A 16,030-nucleotide genomic window follows, 5' to 3' on the forward strand; every position below is an offset into this window, starting at 1 on the left:
ATCAAGTGGATTAAGTTTGCACCATTTGCCCCGAGTGTGCCCCCCCCAAGAAAAATATGACAGGGTTTCATTTTGTTTTTTAGCTTGACTCCCTTCCCCATGAAGAACATATGTACACAAACACACACATGCACATGGATACACATGCACAAACACTGACACAGCTTCACATGGTAGCAGGATTAGGGCAATTAAGATTCTATTATATGAAGTACTGTAATGTGAAAACCATTTCCTTCTGGACAAAGGCTTGTAAAAGGAGAAATGGTCTGCAAGGGGAAATTTATCTGCATCTACCCACACCTGTAAAGGCAGCAAGCAATCAAAGACAGAACTATACTGTTCACCATATTTCACTGACTGCAGTAGGAGTGTTGGGTCACTTTTATATTGTCCTGGACAGGGTATGGTTACAAAATTTGTAAAGAGAGGAATGAGATAGGGACAGAGCAGGGCAGGCATGAAAAGGAGGGATTGGTAGACTGTTTTAAGATAACATCTCTGCAAATTAAAATAACCAAAGTGCCATCTCTTTAGGTCAGAGCCTCTAAATGGAGTGTTTTAAATCTTTTTATTTTAACTAGAGAATTTGGCTGGGGGCTCGTAGCAGGGAAAAATGAGGGGAATCTTTATTAACAGAGAACTGGACTTGAGGCAGGTATTTATTCCCCAATCTATTCAACTTTTAGAAAAGTAAAAGCATGTTTAATACGCTGATATGTTATCATCACAAACTTGCAAAGTTGTTAATGTGACACACAGCAGACTTGGTTCTGCTTCTCTACATGGATTCTTCCAGAACTATTCCAAAAGCAAAGTCATAGTGACATAAGATAAACACCCACACCAGGAGCTGACACTCAGGCCACGCTATACACATACATTGCTGATTCTCTGAAGCTCCATTAAATAACATTTCTTGGAAGTCACTGCCATTATTTCCATTACAGGAAAACCACTGTTACTCATTACCCAGTGTCTGCAGGAGTATTATACCATATAAAAGTACTTTGCATGATGATATATTGTCAGCATATTTGAAATGCATTTTAATGTATCCTGACTGTGTATTTGAGAATAGCTGATAGCAAATGGAATATAGACTGCTATTAGCTTATTGTATTAGTTATTTGCTTATCACAGGAGCAAACCGCACACAGATGCGTGAGGCTCATCTCATATTTAGAATGGTGTTATCTCACCTGTGATAAAATTTAGAATGGTACTTGCTCAGATAAGTCTCATTGCTAATAACCATGTAAGAATTCTCACAGAGAAAGCAAATGTGTAAGCACACTGGGGTTAATGTACAGCTGTAGACCCATGCTCTGTGTTGATGCTGGCTTTCCCTTTTTAAAAAATGCACGCCTCCCAAGGCAACCAAAAGGATACTAATTATGCAGCCTGAGGCGATTTTTAAAAGTAAATTCCTCTTCCTTTTATTTTAACCAAGTAGTCAAGGTTAGGAAATCAGGTAGTTTGAAAAGGGTTTTGTCAGAGCTCTGAGAAAAGCATTTACACCTCTGGTTCTTTGTGACCTAGACAGTTGTTTGTGTATTGTGCAAAATGATTATGCTGGTGGTTAGGCCTTCTAAAAACTGGAGCAAGACCAAAATAATAAGAGTTGAAAGGGTAACGAAAAGAAGGCATGAAGCTCTGGCCAAAAGCTTTATTTGAAACATTCATAAAAGTACACCTTTACGTTCATATTACTTGGTCTTTATTTTTATGGAAAACCAAAGGGAAAACATTTTAATGAATTTTGGGATTTACCACTGATGATAAAAAGCCAGAAGGAAATGCCTTCCTGCTCTTAGGGGAATTTGAAGCCCCACAGTACCCTCTTGCGATGGTTAAAAAAAAAAAAATGTACATATATGTCCTAAGTCCAAAGTTTGGCTATTGTTGTTCTCCTGTTGTACAGATAGGCATATGTATTATATAAACACATTGAGGCCAATTTAGCAAAAAAATAAAATTAGCTTGGTGATAAGACAACATGACACTTTTTGGAAACATCCTAGCACTGCAGTTTCACCTCTTACAATGAGCTTTCAATAAAAATGTTTCTCTGAACAACCCCAGCATGGTTAACATTTTCTGCCAGAACAATGTACATCAGGTAAAACAAGCATTCTAATAATTTCCTTACTGAATATGCTACTTCGGACAATAAGCAGAACACATACCCAACTTGTATTACCTCAATTGAAGTGCTCTAGAAATGAGTGATCTTTCCACAATTCTGGAAAATACAAATACAGGTCCCCTCTTTCGTCATTGTTTTGTTTTTCTTTTTAAGAGCTCCTTGGGTCAGTGTGGCCTGAAGTAATTCCAAACAGACTAGGATACTCATATTATAAAATTCATGTATTTCTTTTAACGTTAAGACCTACATCCCATAGCCGTAAAGAGATTATAAGGATTCTAATAAGGGAAAAAGAGATGGCAAATCTATGGCTGTAAGAAGCAAACTTCACATCATTAGAGGTATATTAATGACGGACCCTAAAATACATGTTTTAAATATTGGCTTTGACAAACCCAGAACTTGCGGGTTACTTGAGCTAGTGTACATCCTGAAAGAATTAAATCTGAATTCATATGAAATAGGATACTTTGGGAAGGAATTTCATCCTTTATTAGTTCTATCCAGGAAAAAAAAAAAAAAAAAAACACTTGTTACTGTGTAAAGTTCCACAGTACACGGACCTGAAGAATGGGCCCTTGCTTTCTCCTCTCACCCAATGCTCTAACTGCTTATCAGTCTCACTGATGCTAAATTGAGGAAACAAACTAACATTGCTGCACCCTGTCCCACATACTACAGCCAAAAACATTAGGACTCTAAACAAAAGGAACGTGATAGGACAATTCAGAGAAAGACCTGAATTCACCCACATCATCACCCCAAGGAAGTTGAAGAAAGTAAAGTTTTGTGAAGCAAATCAAGTGAGGATGGTACCCTAACTAAATATAATGTTCTCGCTAAATAGATATAGTTCAAGAATTTATAAAGAAGTTTCCATATAGAACACGAAAGATTTTATTAATTCAAGAAAACTGGGTTCCCAATCCAGATTACCCTATGTGACTTTTGTCATTGTCATCTTTTCTGATTCTTACAAAGTAACCCTAATTAAGAACCTCCCTCATTAGTCTTCCAGAAAAATTAGCACAGCTTATGCTAATTACTCCTGCAAAATTTAATAAACTGGTTGAAATGGGAATAGTCTAATGAGGTTTTATTTATTGAACTAAGATAACTCCAAAGAAAAAGGTTAGGACACAAGGATATCCAATGTAGTATTAAACTACATTTTATTCAATTTCTAAATAGGAATTTTATTGCAAACCTTTTAAATTCAAATATGAGTTAGTGTGTGACTATGTTAAATCAATCTCCATCTTAATTCAATAACTGGAAATCATTTTTTGCTTTTTACTTTAACAGTAATTACCACACACAGATCTCTACCTCAGTGATAATGAAATTTGCTGTTATTAGTTCCTGGTCATCAACTATTAAAGAACACATTTGGCTTTCTTTTTTTTTTTTTTTTTTTTCATATTTTAGGGAAGGGTCTACAGGGTGTTCAAGGGTCTCACTACTAGATCAGACTCATAGTGATTCTCCTGCTTACAGCCTCCCAAGAGCTGGGATTACAGGCGTGCACCACCATGAGACCAGAGTCTCATTCGCCATCTCAGTGTGCCCCCAGGGCAGGGCCACTATGGCAGGCCCAGGAATCAAACACCCAGCTCCTGTGCCTGCTTGCAGGCACTTTAATCCACTGAGCTATTTGGCCGGCCCACATTTAACTTTTTTCTGTGTCTGCCCAACCCAAATGTCAAGATCCTTGGGCACACCTGTGCTTTGCGAGTCTTAATCAAGCTTATTGGCATCAAGCAGAAACGGAACATAGCAGTCAATTCCAGACACACATACTGGCTACATTTTATAGCAGTTTTCCTGTGAACTTTCTTGTAGTGACTTGACAAATTGACGTAATTGTAGAAAAAGAATTGAGGCCGCACTTTTCTTACTCTGTTGCATGTCACTAGGTGGAAGTCGAAATTCATTTCCTAAGTTACAGCACACATGTGTTGATTTGGTTAATTCCACTGCCTGATAGAATAGGTCAAGGTGATGTCTCTCAACTGCGACAGCAAATCACACCCAAAATCTGACACAGAAATAGCTTGTCCCGCACCATCGCCATAGGACCAGAAAGCCTGGCCTCTCTGTGCTATGAACGGTTTTCCACTGCAGAAAGTTTCTGATAGACAGCAGAGCAGTGTTCTCCCTGATTCTAAAGGATGCACAGGAGGAACTACGACATCCTGATGCCCGAAAGGTGACCGGCTGTCACAGCCATGCCGAACCAAGACTGTCTGCGCTCTTAGCTCTCCAAATGCAAATTGCACACATCTAGCAAAAGCAACCACCATTGCTCCCGAGTGTAGGCCCCCTGGCCTATTTTTATGAAATATTCAGGGATCTGCATTCATAAATCTGAAGGCAAATCAAACCCTAAGCACATAAGAGGTATTATACAATCAGAACAGACTGAAATCAGAAACGATGAAGCCCAACCTCAGCTGCCATCATTTATTTTTTTCTTTTACAGCAATTTCGCGGAGCTGAAAACTCTTCTCTACTTTGCCCTTCCTTACATAAGTTCTTCTCTTGTTATTTTCTTCCCTTGACAAAAATAGAAGTTTCACATATCAGCATGGACAGAACTAGAGGTTTTAAACTTTTGGCAGACTGAAAGACAAATAAATTCTGAAAACTCAGATGCAAATAAAAATAGCTAAATGGGGCTTCATACATGAACTGGTAACACTGCCTGAAAAGAGAGTTCGTGCGACCCAGGGGCGACAATCAGCAGGTAAGTGTATGTGTGCACACGCACTGCTTCAGCTGTTTGTAAAGTACTCCTCGATCTACAGAGACCACAATTAGCTACACACTCTTTTCTGCTCATGCAACCAAGGGGGGGATGGGGGTGAAAAGGATAAATGTCATGAGCGATATCTCTAAAGCCACCAACAGCATAAAGTGCATACTTATTTTGCCTAAATTGTTTGAACTACCCCAACCAAGAAAAGGTTTTAAGTACCCTACTGGGACAGATGCAAAGCGGCGACAATAGAAGCCACACTAATGCAACCCAGGTAACACAATCCTGTTTCAAACACACGGGCTGGGCTAATTACAGCGCCGCTGAGTCAAGTTTCTTACGCCATCATAGCCCACAGGAACAAGTCAAAATCAAGTGTTATTCAAACCACAGTCATATCAACCTTCTATATCAGCGTCACAGCTTAAAAACCAAATGAAAAAGTTAAAAGCTTTAACCCATTCACAAGCAAAAAAGTGTTTTCATCGCAGGTGGCAAGGTAAGGTTCTTGTCATCATTTAAACCAAAAGAAACTGTGTGGCAGGACAAAATGTGTATAGTCTCAAAGTTCTGGGGGCTCTTTGAGATGGTCCTTTGATCAGAATATTTTTTAATAAAAGGATAAGAAAAATGAGCATTAAATAAAGAATGGTATTTTGAAGAGGTATATAAATGAGACAAACAGCATAAAGGTTATATTTATTTTGGACCTTACTCATTTGAAGACTTATCTTCCAGTGCAGAAAAAGCAATTACATGAACGTCATATCTGCTCTCGAAGATAAACATGCTGCCCTAATTCTATAGCCAGCATACAATGTCACTGTGCATTGCATTTTCCCATCTTTTAACTTTGAATCAATTTACTCTTCCTTAGATCAAGTAAAAGTATATTTTAGTGAGTAACAGTTAGAGATACTTAATTAAAATATCCAAATAAAATGTAACTTTTTATAAAACTACTTGGCAATCAATATTAAGCTAAAGCATCAAGAATAACATAAGGGGGCTGGAGATGGCTCAGTAAAATAAGCGCTTGCCTGGCAAGCACAAGGGCCTGAGTTCCATCCTTGGTTCTGTCAAAAAAAAAAAAAAGGAATAACATAGGGCAAAGTCAACAATCTTGGCCACTCAGCATGAGAAAGCAAAGTAAGAGTCTGTTATCTTTAACCAAGAATATGATCAATGCAGCCCAAAACAGTTGAAGAATTTGAAAAAATGGGTCCCCCTCTTGGGTGTCGTTGTTCTTGTCAAAAATCAACATTACGAAAACCCCAAAAGAGACTCTTGTTTGACTGTTGATTTGCTCTATGGGAAGCTCAGTCAGTCATATCTGCCCGACTTTCTCCAGCTAGTAGAGGCTGCTAGCCCTTTTCCTGGCTGACAGTTGACAATATCTGTACAGCCTCCAGGCCATTTACCTCTTAGTGAGTAATGCCATGTAACAAATGGTTTATCATACATGTTTCCATACAATGAATTTCAATAATTAAGATGTAAAATGAATATTTGGAATGCGATTCTGCATAATGTGTGCACACACTGACTCAAAATTGCTCTGAACAACTAAACCAGATTTATTGTTCTATAGTGATTTACTTGGTCATGTCAGATTAGTAATATGGATCTGTTTAAAAACATAATAATTAAGACAAGCAGGATAAATTAATCAAGTTACAATACAGTATGAGCTGCAATCAAACCCGGGAAATAACAGTAGAAAATCTTGGTTCACAGATCTCTTTAAACTGCTTTTATGCATAAATAAAACCTTAAAATGTAGATGGATTACATCCAACAGAACTACTGTAGCTAAAAGTGATAATGATTCAAACATTTTTCAAATAAAAGTTAAATATTTATAAGCACCCAACCACATTTCATAAATCACAAACTATTATTATTTTATTTCTGAAGCTTCCTGGCACAGCATGAGGATTGAGCCACAGAAAGTCAGAAATGAAAAAAAAAAAAAAATTCCTTTAGGAGCATGAACCAGACCCAAAACTGGAGTACTCCACGAAAAAGGCCTCCAAAGAGTATCCCATATGGCTTTCCCAGGACTCGCAAGCCGCCAGCACAGCGCAAGTCATGACCAACAGACAAATCTCGGCCACCAGGCAGGTGTTTCATCAGAGTAAAGAATAAAAATCCAGTGAAAGAAGAGTGGTCCCTACCTGTCAATTATCACTGGATCTGAAGGAGTCTCGTTTCGGTTGCCACAGCTCTTCTTGTCACAACAGCGGCTATGGAGCAAAAGCGAAAGGATTTAGCACAGCCATTACAATGTAAAATCATCATTTAGGCAGACAGAAGGTTCAAATTGCTGGGTTGTAAATGCTAGAATGACCACAAAGCCATACCTGGCAATCAACGGATCCCTGGGACAGAAAATTCTATTTGGGTCACCTATGGGTTAATGGCCAGGCTTAACCTCTCCCTGCTCAGAGTGGGCAGGAAGGACCAGGGTTCTCCCGGAGCCAGGAGTGACAGCCCTACGATGGGGTCTCTCCATCGCTGCCTGCGGTGTTGGCAGAGTTCAGTGTGAACTGTGTATTATTATTCCATCTACCGAATAAGAATATTCAGGGTTGTGGGCGGCTCAAATGCTCTCTTCCCACAAGATCACACTAATTTTGTGAAACGCATCAATAATGAGGTTTGAGTGATTTCTCCCCCTACAGTTATTTTGTATTAAATGGATTCCTTCTAGTTCTCTGTTCTCTTTCATGGGTGGCGTTTCCTTCAACCACAGCCCTCCCCCAAATCCTACAGTGCTAAGTGTTTGCTTCTGAACTGTCTTCATGTGAATAAAGAGTTCACAATAAAGAAGACAAGGAAGAAATAACATAAAAGAAAGCAGTCCTCTGACTATTAAGATCAGCACTGGGAACCTCTCAAGTTTTCTGAATGCATTATGGACAGTGGATCCAGTGATTAACACTGCCATGATCTGTTTATTAGGTCACAGGCAGAACAGCTACGGCTGCAGTAAGCACCTGCTACAAAATTCCCACCCAGCTGTGACCTCACAGGGGCCAGCATTTTTCAAACTGAGGTTCTAAAGTATGAAAACTTTGTGTTTTTGAAACATACCCACAATAAACAGAAAACTATCCATCTGACAGTTGATAGGAAAGAACGTGTGTCCCTTGTCTGGTCTACACCCTGGGGTACACTATAAAAGCATATACTTAATCAAGCAAGAAGGTAACGAGGTTATCCAAGGGTTAGACTTTACCATGCACCACCAGTGGAAACAGTACCTTTCCATGCCCTCTTACACACACGTGGACACACACACATGTATGCTTGAGACATGGTGACTCATACAGCCTAAATTTAGAGAGCTGCTGGAGGGAACCAATACTGGACTACATTTTCAGGACCCAAAAATATAGTCCTGCACAGGGAGCCTTTCACCAAGATTGGGAAGCCTCCTTCCTTGCCATAACTATAGCTCTAGAGGAGAACCAGCTTTGAGACTTGGCACCGATTCCTCCAAGAACAGTGTTAAAACGGTATCTGTTTTGTCAGCAGCCCAGCTAAAACACCACCCCATCCACCTGGTAGACATGCCCTTCCTAGTTCACAGGAAACTATGTCCTCCAGGCCTGAGGTCTGCTATGCCAGAATATTGTACACAGAAAGCCCAAACTATGTAAGTATCTGAGAAATAAATAAAGAAATAAAGGAGAAGGGCACACTCATTGTTGGAATGCGTGCAGAAAAAAAAAAAAAGTTTAAAAAGTAAACACAGTCACCTACATCTGCATTTCAAAGGCTCTCCAGAAGAGCTAGGGGTTTAAAACTCTGGCTCTGGGACCAGACAGAACTACCACTATCACCCTGAGCAGCGTACTCCACCTCATAATCTCTGTTTTCTATTTTGTATGTTGGGGTAATTGTGGCACCCACGTCTAAGTGTCTAAGATGTCATGCCTTGATGGTGCAAAGCCTGAGCTCCATGGCTAGCCCTACTGAGAGCTCAGGGAAGCACGGCATCCTTACTGTTCCCTGTGTCTCCTGAAACTACCTCCTTCCCCACATCCGAGCAGCCTCGCCAGGCGCCCTGAGGATAAAGCAGGCAGCCCATCAATAGATCCCAACTCCATTACACAGGGAGGAAAACTGCTGGATACAAAGTCCTATTTCTACTTTGTTTTCTTTTACAAAGACATCAAGTGAGCAATGCAAGTTCCTGGGTGCTGTACGCTCACCCTGGACCTGCCTGAATGAAATACCCAGAAGAGACTCTTCTAACTTGCTTTGATGTTAGAGGAATCCACCTCTCTAGCCTAACCAAGTCTCTTCCTCCTCGTTGTCCCTGGCCTTGTGCTAGTCACATTCACTGTTCTCTTGGATCCTGCAGAAGCCTCCCGCCTGCATCGTTGCTGGTACTCTGACCCCTCCAAAATATCTTTTCATATGTCCGTTGGACTGTGTCACTTCATGGTCACAGACATTTCGTAGCTCCCCAATCATTTATAATAAGCTTGTGATATGGTATGATGAACGCCACCTTCTAACCTCCTGCCCTTCCTATCAGCTCTCCAAGCTCCGGGATATATTATGCTTGCTCAAGCATTGGGTCAAGGCCCAGTTACTCTCTCACTGCCCACCAACCTCCAACTCTTCCCTCACCTACTAAGCTCTCCCATCCCTTGAACTCAGTGTGACCCCCTTCTTCAGAGATGGTTTCTCTGACACCCTGCCCTTATCTAAATTAGAGTACCCCTGGGGTGTTTTCTTTTGAGGCACTTGACAAAATGCAAATGAGCGTCATATATGTATTTTTTGTTAACTTCTTATCCCCTTCAACTCATATAGCTAGGAAAAAAAGAAATAGCCAATTTTACTTACCAAATGAGTAGCCTAACACCTGAGATAGACTAGAAAAGCTCAAATATTAAATGACTCAATGACTTCATGACTGAATATGATGTACTAAGAAGAAATGATAATCCAGAAAGAAAAGAGGGGGACAGGTAAAGGAGGCCAAGCTGACCCTCACACCAGATGCCACTGATGAAAGGAAGGCACACTCCACTCCATCCCCTGAGCCACACCACCTCCCCCAGTCAAGTGCCACTCTAGGCCTGAGATGTGCTCTTTGACTTTGGAATAGTCTTCATCTTTTTAAAGTAAAAATTCCCCTGAAGACAGCAAGATGAAATTAGTCACACCTCTACGCTGTGCCCCTGGAGACCCAGGGAAACAGGCAGGTGCAAAAAATGGAAGTGTGGAAAGAAGCACAGAACAGAAATAAAACAGGGAAAACAAAGAAATCAGAAGAAGAACATGGACCAGGGATCACGTAACAAGCAGGAGCACCAGCTCGGGCTAGACTGGTGGTGCGCATCTGCAGTCTCTGCTGCTAAGGATGTAGCTCAGAGCTCCAGGCTCAATCCCTATAGTCTCAAAAAGATAAAAATTAAAAACTCAACAAATTTTCTGTGTTGTGGGGTACTCTAATCTAATTTTAAGATAAAAATAAAAAACTCAACAAATTTTCTGTGTTGTGGGGTACTCTACTGCATTACGTACTCATTATTCCTAAAATAGGGTCATCAAGCTTTAGTTTCATACCTGAGAAGCCACAAAATTGGTGTCTGCAGTTGATCCAATAGCAAACATGGGACCACATTAAAAAAAAAAAAAAGGGCCAGTGAGATAGCTCAGCAGACTAAGCACCTACTTTGGCAAGTACAGGGACCAGGGCTCGATCCCTCCCCAGTCCCACACGCTGCACTGGCCCTGCCTCCAGAATGCACTGAGCCAGTGACACCATCTGGGCCTGGTGGCGCACACCTGTAATCCCCAGTGCTGGGGAGGCTGAAAACAGGAAGCTCACCATGGGACCGGGGAGATAGCTCAGTGGAATAAGCACTTCCCTGGCAAGCACAAGGGCCTGAGTTCAATCCCCTGTTCCGCCAAAAAAAAAAAAAAAAAAAAAGGAAGCTCACCATGAGTCTGAGCTTCATAGTGAGACTCTGTACCAAATTCATATATATATATATATATATATATATATATATTCCGTAAGATATATATATATAGTTCATAGACAGATCTTAAAGCATATGTGCACATGCACATATATCTGTCAGATAGATAGGTAGATAGATAGATAGATAGATAGATAGATAGTTAGATAGATATCCATATTCAGGGACTATATTGTATTCTGTAGACTATTAAAAAGAATAAAAGTGGGGAAGTGATGCACTACTAAGAAAGGGAATCTGCATTACATTGTAAATTGAGAAAAGTAAACTGGAGAAGAGCACGCATGCCATGGTCCTTTTCTTGAAGAAAAATGAACACATGAAAGAGAAGACAGAATTTTTCACAAATCTGGTTCATTTCCCACTTCCCAGGAGTCTAAAGAGTGCTAGTGCTTTTGAAAGGCCCACCCTGACTTCCATAGTGGCCTCAAACTTCTCATCGTGCCCCTTTTTTCTTCACACAAGTCATTATGTTGTAGTTCATGTCTGTGTTCCTTTACGGTCTCTCTCGCACTAACATAAGCCCCACAGGGACAGATAGAGCCTTCGATTGCTTGGTCCTTCCCCACATCCTCAGCAACAGGAACAGAGCCCATAATAGATCCTCAGAGCCTGGTATAGAGTAGGCCTTCAGAAGTTATGTTTTAAATTAATAAGAACTTCAAAGAAGTAAACTATAGAAAGTGGAACAGGCACTAGGGAGACTGAAGGACATACATTTTATTTTGATGCTTCTTCAGTATTCTTCTTTGTGTTAAAATACTACCTTCCCATTAAAATATTAAAATTCAGCCACAAGAAGAAGGGAAATCCTTCTGAAGAACGTGCTGACATTATCCTGTAACTTCACGCTCACTTCGGCAGCACATGTGCTTGCAACTTCCTAGCACCAATCAGAGCAAGGATGGGTCCTCCATCCTCATGGAAGTCTTTCCTGCTCTGTGAGTTCCCCCTTCTACTAAACTCAGACCAAAAAAGACAGGCCCTTGTCTCCACTACACATGAGACATGTGCTAACTAGGAGGAACAGACTGAAAGAAGATGTTCACAAATTGCCTCAGGGTAGACTGAGGCTCAGACTGAAACAATCCAATAAATGAAACAGTTGCAAAAACACTGACATGAAAATTCCTGTATTACTAAGAGAAAACATGGAGATCATCAATAATGTCCTCCTTATCCCAGAACCAAGGCCTTCAGCGTCAGCCATCTGTGTACCTGGATGGACTTTGTGTATGCTCCTTGAAGCGGGCATTTATTTTAGGACTTGGAACTTCCCTGATTTGCTTTGTCATCACAGCAAGATTCCAGGCACCACCACCATTCACTTCCCTTCCCAATCCACAACCTAAGGGGCAGGAGAGCCATGTGGCTAGTCACAGCAGGATGTCCCCCACACCTGGGGTGGTACAGACACTGTAGACTCAAAATAGTAGTCCTGTCCCCAGCTGGATCATGTGTCACCCAAACAACTCTGCACATTCAGAGAAATCAAGTTTCTAGGTAGTGAATTTCGTGAGCTAACCCACAGCTTCATGAAAGGACAAGGAACATGTTCTCTTTCTATTCTTCCATGCCTGCCAAGCCTATCGAAGCCCATAGCTTCAATTCTCACCTTTGGGAAGATAACTTGAGGTTAGTTATCTTTGACCCTGACTTCTTCCAAGCTCTGGGCCATCAGCCCACTCCACTGCAGCCTCCCCTCAGAGAAATCTTGCCTGGGCCACCAAAAAACACTTCTTCGTGCACCTTTGGGTCCTCCTCTCACTCCATTCGTGCTGCAAAGACTCTCCTGCAACTATGTCACCCCTCCTCCATGTAGGCCTTGTGCCTCAGTCTTGTATCACAGTCTGCCCCTTCTAGAGACAACTGTAGTCATTTGCTTACAAGACTCAGCTCCCAAGCTAGACCAAAGCTCTCCTACTAGGGGATCCAAGGTCTTCTGACTTTTCTTCCACAAGGCTTTGCACATAGTAGGTGCTAAGGAATGAATAGACATTCTTAACCGTCACAACTAGAAGGAAGAAAGTGCACTCCTGTTTTAGTGGACCCTTCCTTTGAATATTCCCTTATCATTTACTCTAAGCAACAATGTACCAAGTAACTAGACAGTACACATATTGCTGCTACTGTTTCTATTAATAACAATAGGCATTCAATACTGACTGCGTCAGGTATTGTGATAAGCTTATGTAGTAACTGTAACATTTAATTTTAGCTACCACTCTATGGTAGATAAGTAATATTAAAACCCAATTTCATACATGAGTCATAAAGCACAGAGGAAAAAAAAATCAAGTAACTTCCTCGCTTTCAAGGAACTTAGCCCAGGAAAACACGACAGGCTGTGAGGACAGCACCGCAGGGCACAAGGACCATGAAGGAAAAGCACAGCATACACAGGATCGCATGGAAAGGACCGGTCTCACACCGCGGGCCACTGTGCTTCCCTCAGAAGCCAGGGTATTTGAAACTTAGGAAAAGCAGAGCGAGGGGCTAGGCTAGTGCTGAGAACTCCTGACCCTACCAGAAACCAGGCACTGACAACGGACACAAGCACTTTCTTCAAGAGAGTACTGGTCCCCGGCAGTGATTGTCCAGTGCACCATAAATGGAGAAAGCCCATCTCCTGCAGCCCACTTAGGAACTGGGAACTAGGTTCACCTCCCAAGCAGAGTTCCTATTGTCCATTCATGTTTAAACACAGGTTTTCAGGATCCCCTCATAATCAAATCTCTTAGAGACCCCTGTATAGGATCTAAAACATTCCCTCAGGAGACCACATTATTTGCAGAACTTCACAACCAGATATAAGTGAAACATAATGATAACTGGGGTGATAGACTCCAACTCCCCTAAAGGCAGGGACAGTCCCAGAATCCTATGGAAGGGCTCCCAGCCAGCGAGTCAAAGGAGGGTTTGTCTAAAAATTGTAATTCAATGGTGGCAATTCCTTGGGCCAGCGTGTGCAAAGGAGTCACTTTCTCTATAGAATAAAATGAGATTTTAAAATTTGCAGCAACTGAGATGTGACTCTCTGGTGATTTTTCCAATTTCTTTTTTCTTTTTTGTTTCCCTGCAACAAAACAGAACCACACCGAGCCCTTTCTTATCTATCTAAATTCTGTCTCCTTTACCATGCCCAACATACTATAAATATGCAGCTTCTGTGACATCAACACAAAGTTTTATTGTGCTGTTAGCTTTGATAGAAAGCACGGCAGAAAGTTGTTTAGAAATTAAATATCTAAAATAGGCTATTTTAAAATCCAGGGGCCTCACTATTTCATGTCTGCAATGAAGAAATTTCATCTTGGGGAGAGCAAGCTGTCTTTCACACCATATGGCTAATGGTGGTGCATAGCAATTAGCCAGGCTGATTAATGGGGAACAGACTCTAATTTTATGCTTATAATTGAGCCTGCATTTGCACCCCTGGTGCAAATTCAGCACATCCCAACTTCCACTTACAACAGGCAAGAAATCAAGAGAAATAGGATGGTGTGGAAAGTGAGAATTTTTTTTTTCCTAAAGCCCCCTAAAGAGCATCAGATTTGCAATTTAAAAGACTGTTAGCCACACAATAGATGACAGGTTTGTGTAATGGGGTCATGGCGGCCTGGTAAACAAACAAGTACCCCATCCACAGCTATAGGCAGCCAGCAGAAAAGGTAATCTGTAACATTAGTTGGATGACATTCTGAATATGGGTTTTCCCTTTAAGCCACGCGGTACAGACAGCATCATTTGCCTTCAGTGGCTTGAAATTTTTATTTTTGCTATTTTTATGTTTCTGAAAAATAGAGGTAACATGAGCAGTAAAGCACACCAACCAGCATAATAAAGCACTTTGGACCGATGAATTTTAAAAACAAGAAAAATATAAGCTGCATTAATATAGGGTAGGCCTGTGTGTGGAAGGCATAATATATCTTTAAGTATTTCAGGAATAGAATTATTTCTAGCATAGTCGAAACATGTGCAGACATGAGATGCAAACCCAGGATCTGCAGATATTATTTGGCTTATTGGTTAAGATCTGTCCTCCTGTCTAGCGCCTACTTTGCTAGAATCCCATGTAGTGGGACATGGGCAGTTCAGTCTAATGGCATGCTAATTATAGGAAGTTAAAATAATAGAGTTGATTGAAAAAATACTGAGACAAAGGAAACTATGTCTCAGTGCTTTTCAAAATGAGTTTTAGTCATTTAATTCTGAAAGGTACAACTCAATTTTATCAAATAATTGTTACATAAAGTATAACCCTAATTTTTGCCTAGGAAAATAAGAATTCCATGACCAGAATTTTGGGTTCTGTCACAGCTTCAAAGTCAGAGAAAAACAACCTGTTTTGGGAATAATTAGCGAGTTTTATAAATCACTGGAGTGAAAACTTGTGACACTCCTGCATATTTTAAAAGAATATATGAGAAGTATTCTTTAAAGGGGGAAAAAATGAAATTTTTATAGACATAGAAGTTAATATTTGGGATTTTACTCAGGAAGCCTACTAAGCCCTTTTGACTTTATTTCCACCTGTAGAGTTTTAAGATTGCTTTCCTCATGGCCGTGAGCAGCAAATAAAGGCCACCCATGCCGCGGTGGCAGCTGAGGTCCTAAACGGATTGGTCAGAAATAGTCAGCAGCCGAGAACGCTTTGTGCCAGGAAAAGCTGCATGGCTAACAAAGCAATTAGTAGCCTTTCTCTGATGCACAGTGGCATCTTCATGCTTCATCCAATTACCCCGAATATACTGGGAGCAAAGCGCTGGTGTCATTTTATGAGAATAAGAAAGCAACTTAAAGGCTCCTCCCTGGTCCAGTCTCTTGCATGTGGAGGCCTAGCTGAAGCCAAGGAGGTCAGTGTGGCCCACTTGCCTGATTTCTAACGTAGTTTCTGTCAGATTACAGACAAAAATAAAAATCCTTGTTTTTAAAAAATATTTATTTATTTAGATACAGGGTCTCGCTACGCAGTTGAGATTCATAGTGATCCTCCTGTCTCAGCCTTCCCAGCGCTGAGATTATAGACATGCACCACTACGCCCAATTCCAGGGCCAACACAGCATGAGGTACCAGGGATTGAACTTCAGTCTTGCGCTTGCCAGGCAGGT

The 16,030-nt window shown here is 40.9% G+C and overlaps 1 protein-coding gene across 2 annotated transcripts in view; it reads right to left on the bottom strand.

Moving 5' to 3' along the window:
• Ebf1 (early B cell factor 1) overlaps window positions 1–16,030 on the bottom strand; it is a 402,224-nt gene that overhangs the window by 373,263 nt on the left and 12,931 nt on the right. For both annotated transcript variants that reach the window (XM_012514323.2, XM_004629396.2), the window contains exon 5: window positions 7,085–7,153. In XM_012514323.2, the coding sequence (XP_012369777.1) occupies window positions 7,085–7,153 (69 nt within the window). The remainder of the gene's footprint in view (window positions 1–7,084; window positions 7,154–16,030) is intronic.

This window comes from Octodon degus, unplaced genomic scaffold (genome assembly GCF_000260255.1).
Source record: "Octodon degus isolate 3935 unplaced genomic scaffold, OctDeg1.0 scaffold00029, whole genome shotgun sequence".
In the NCBI taxonomy this organism is placed as follows: Eukaryota; Metazoa; Chordata; class Mammalia; order Rodentia; family Octodontidae; genus Octodon; species Octodon degus.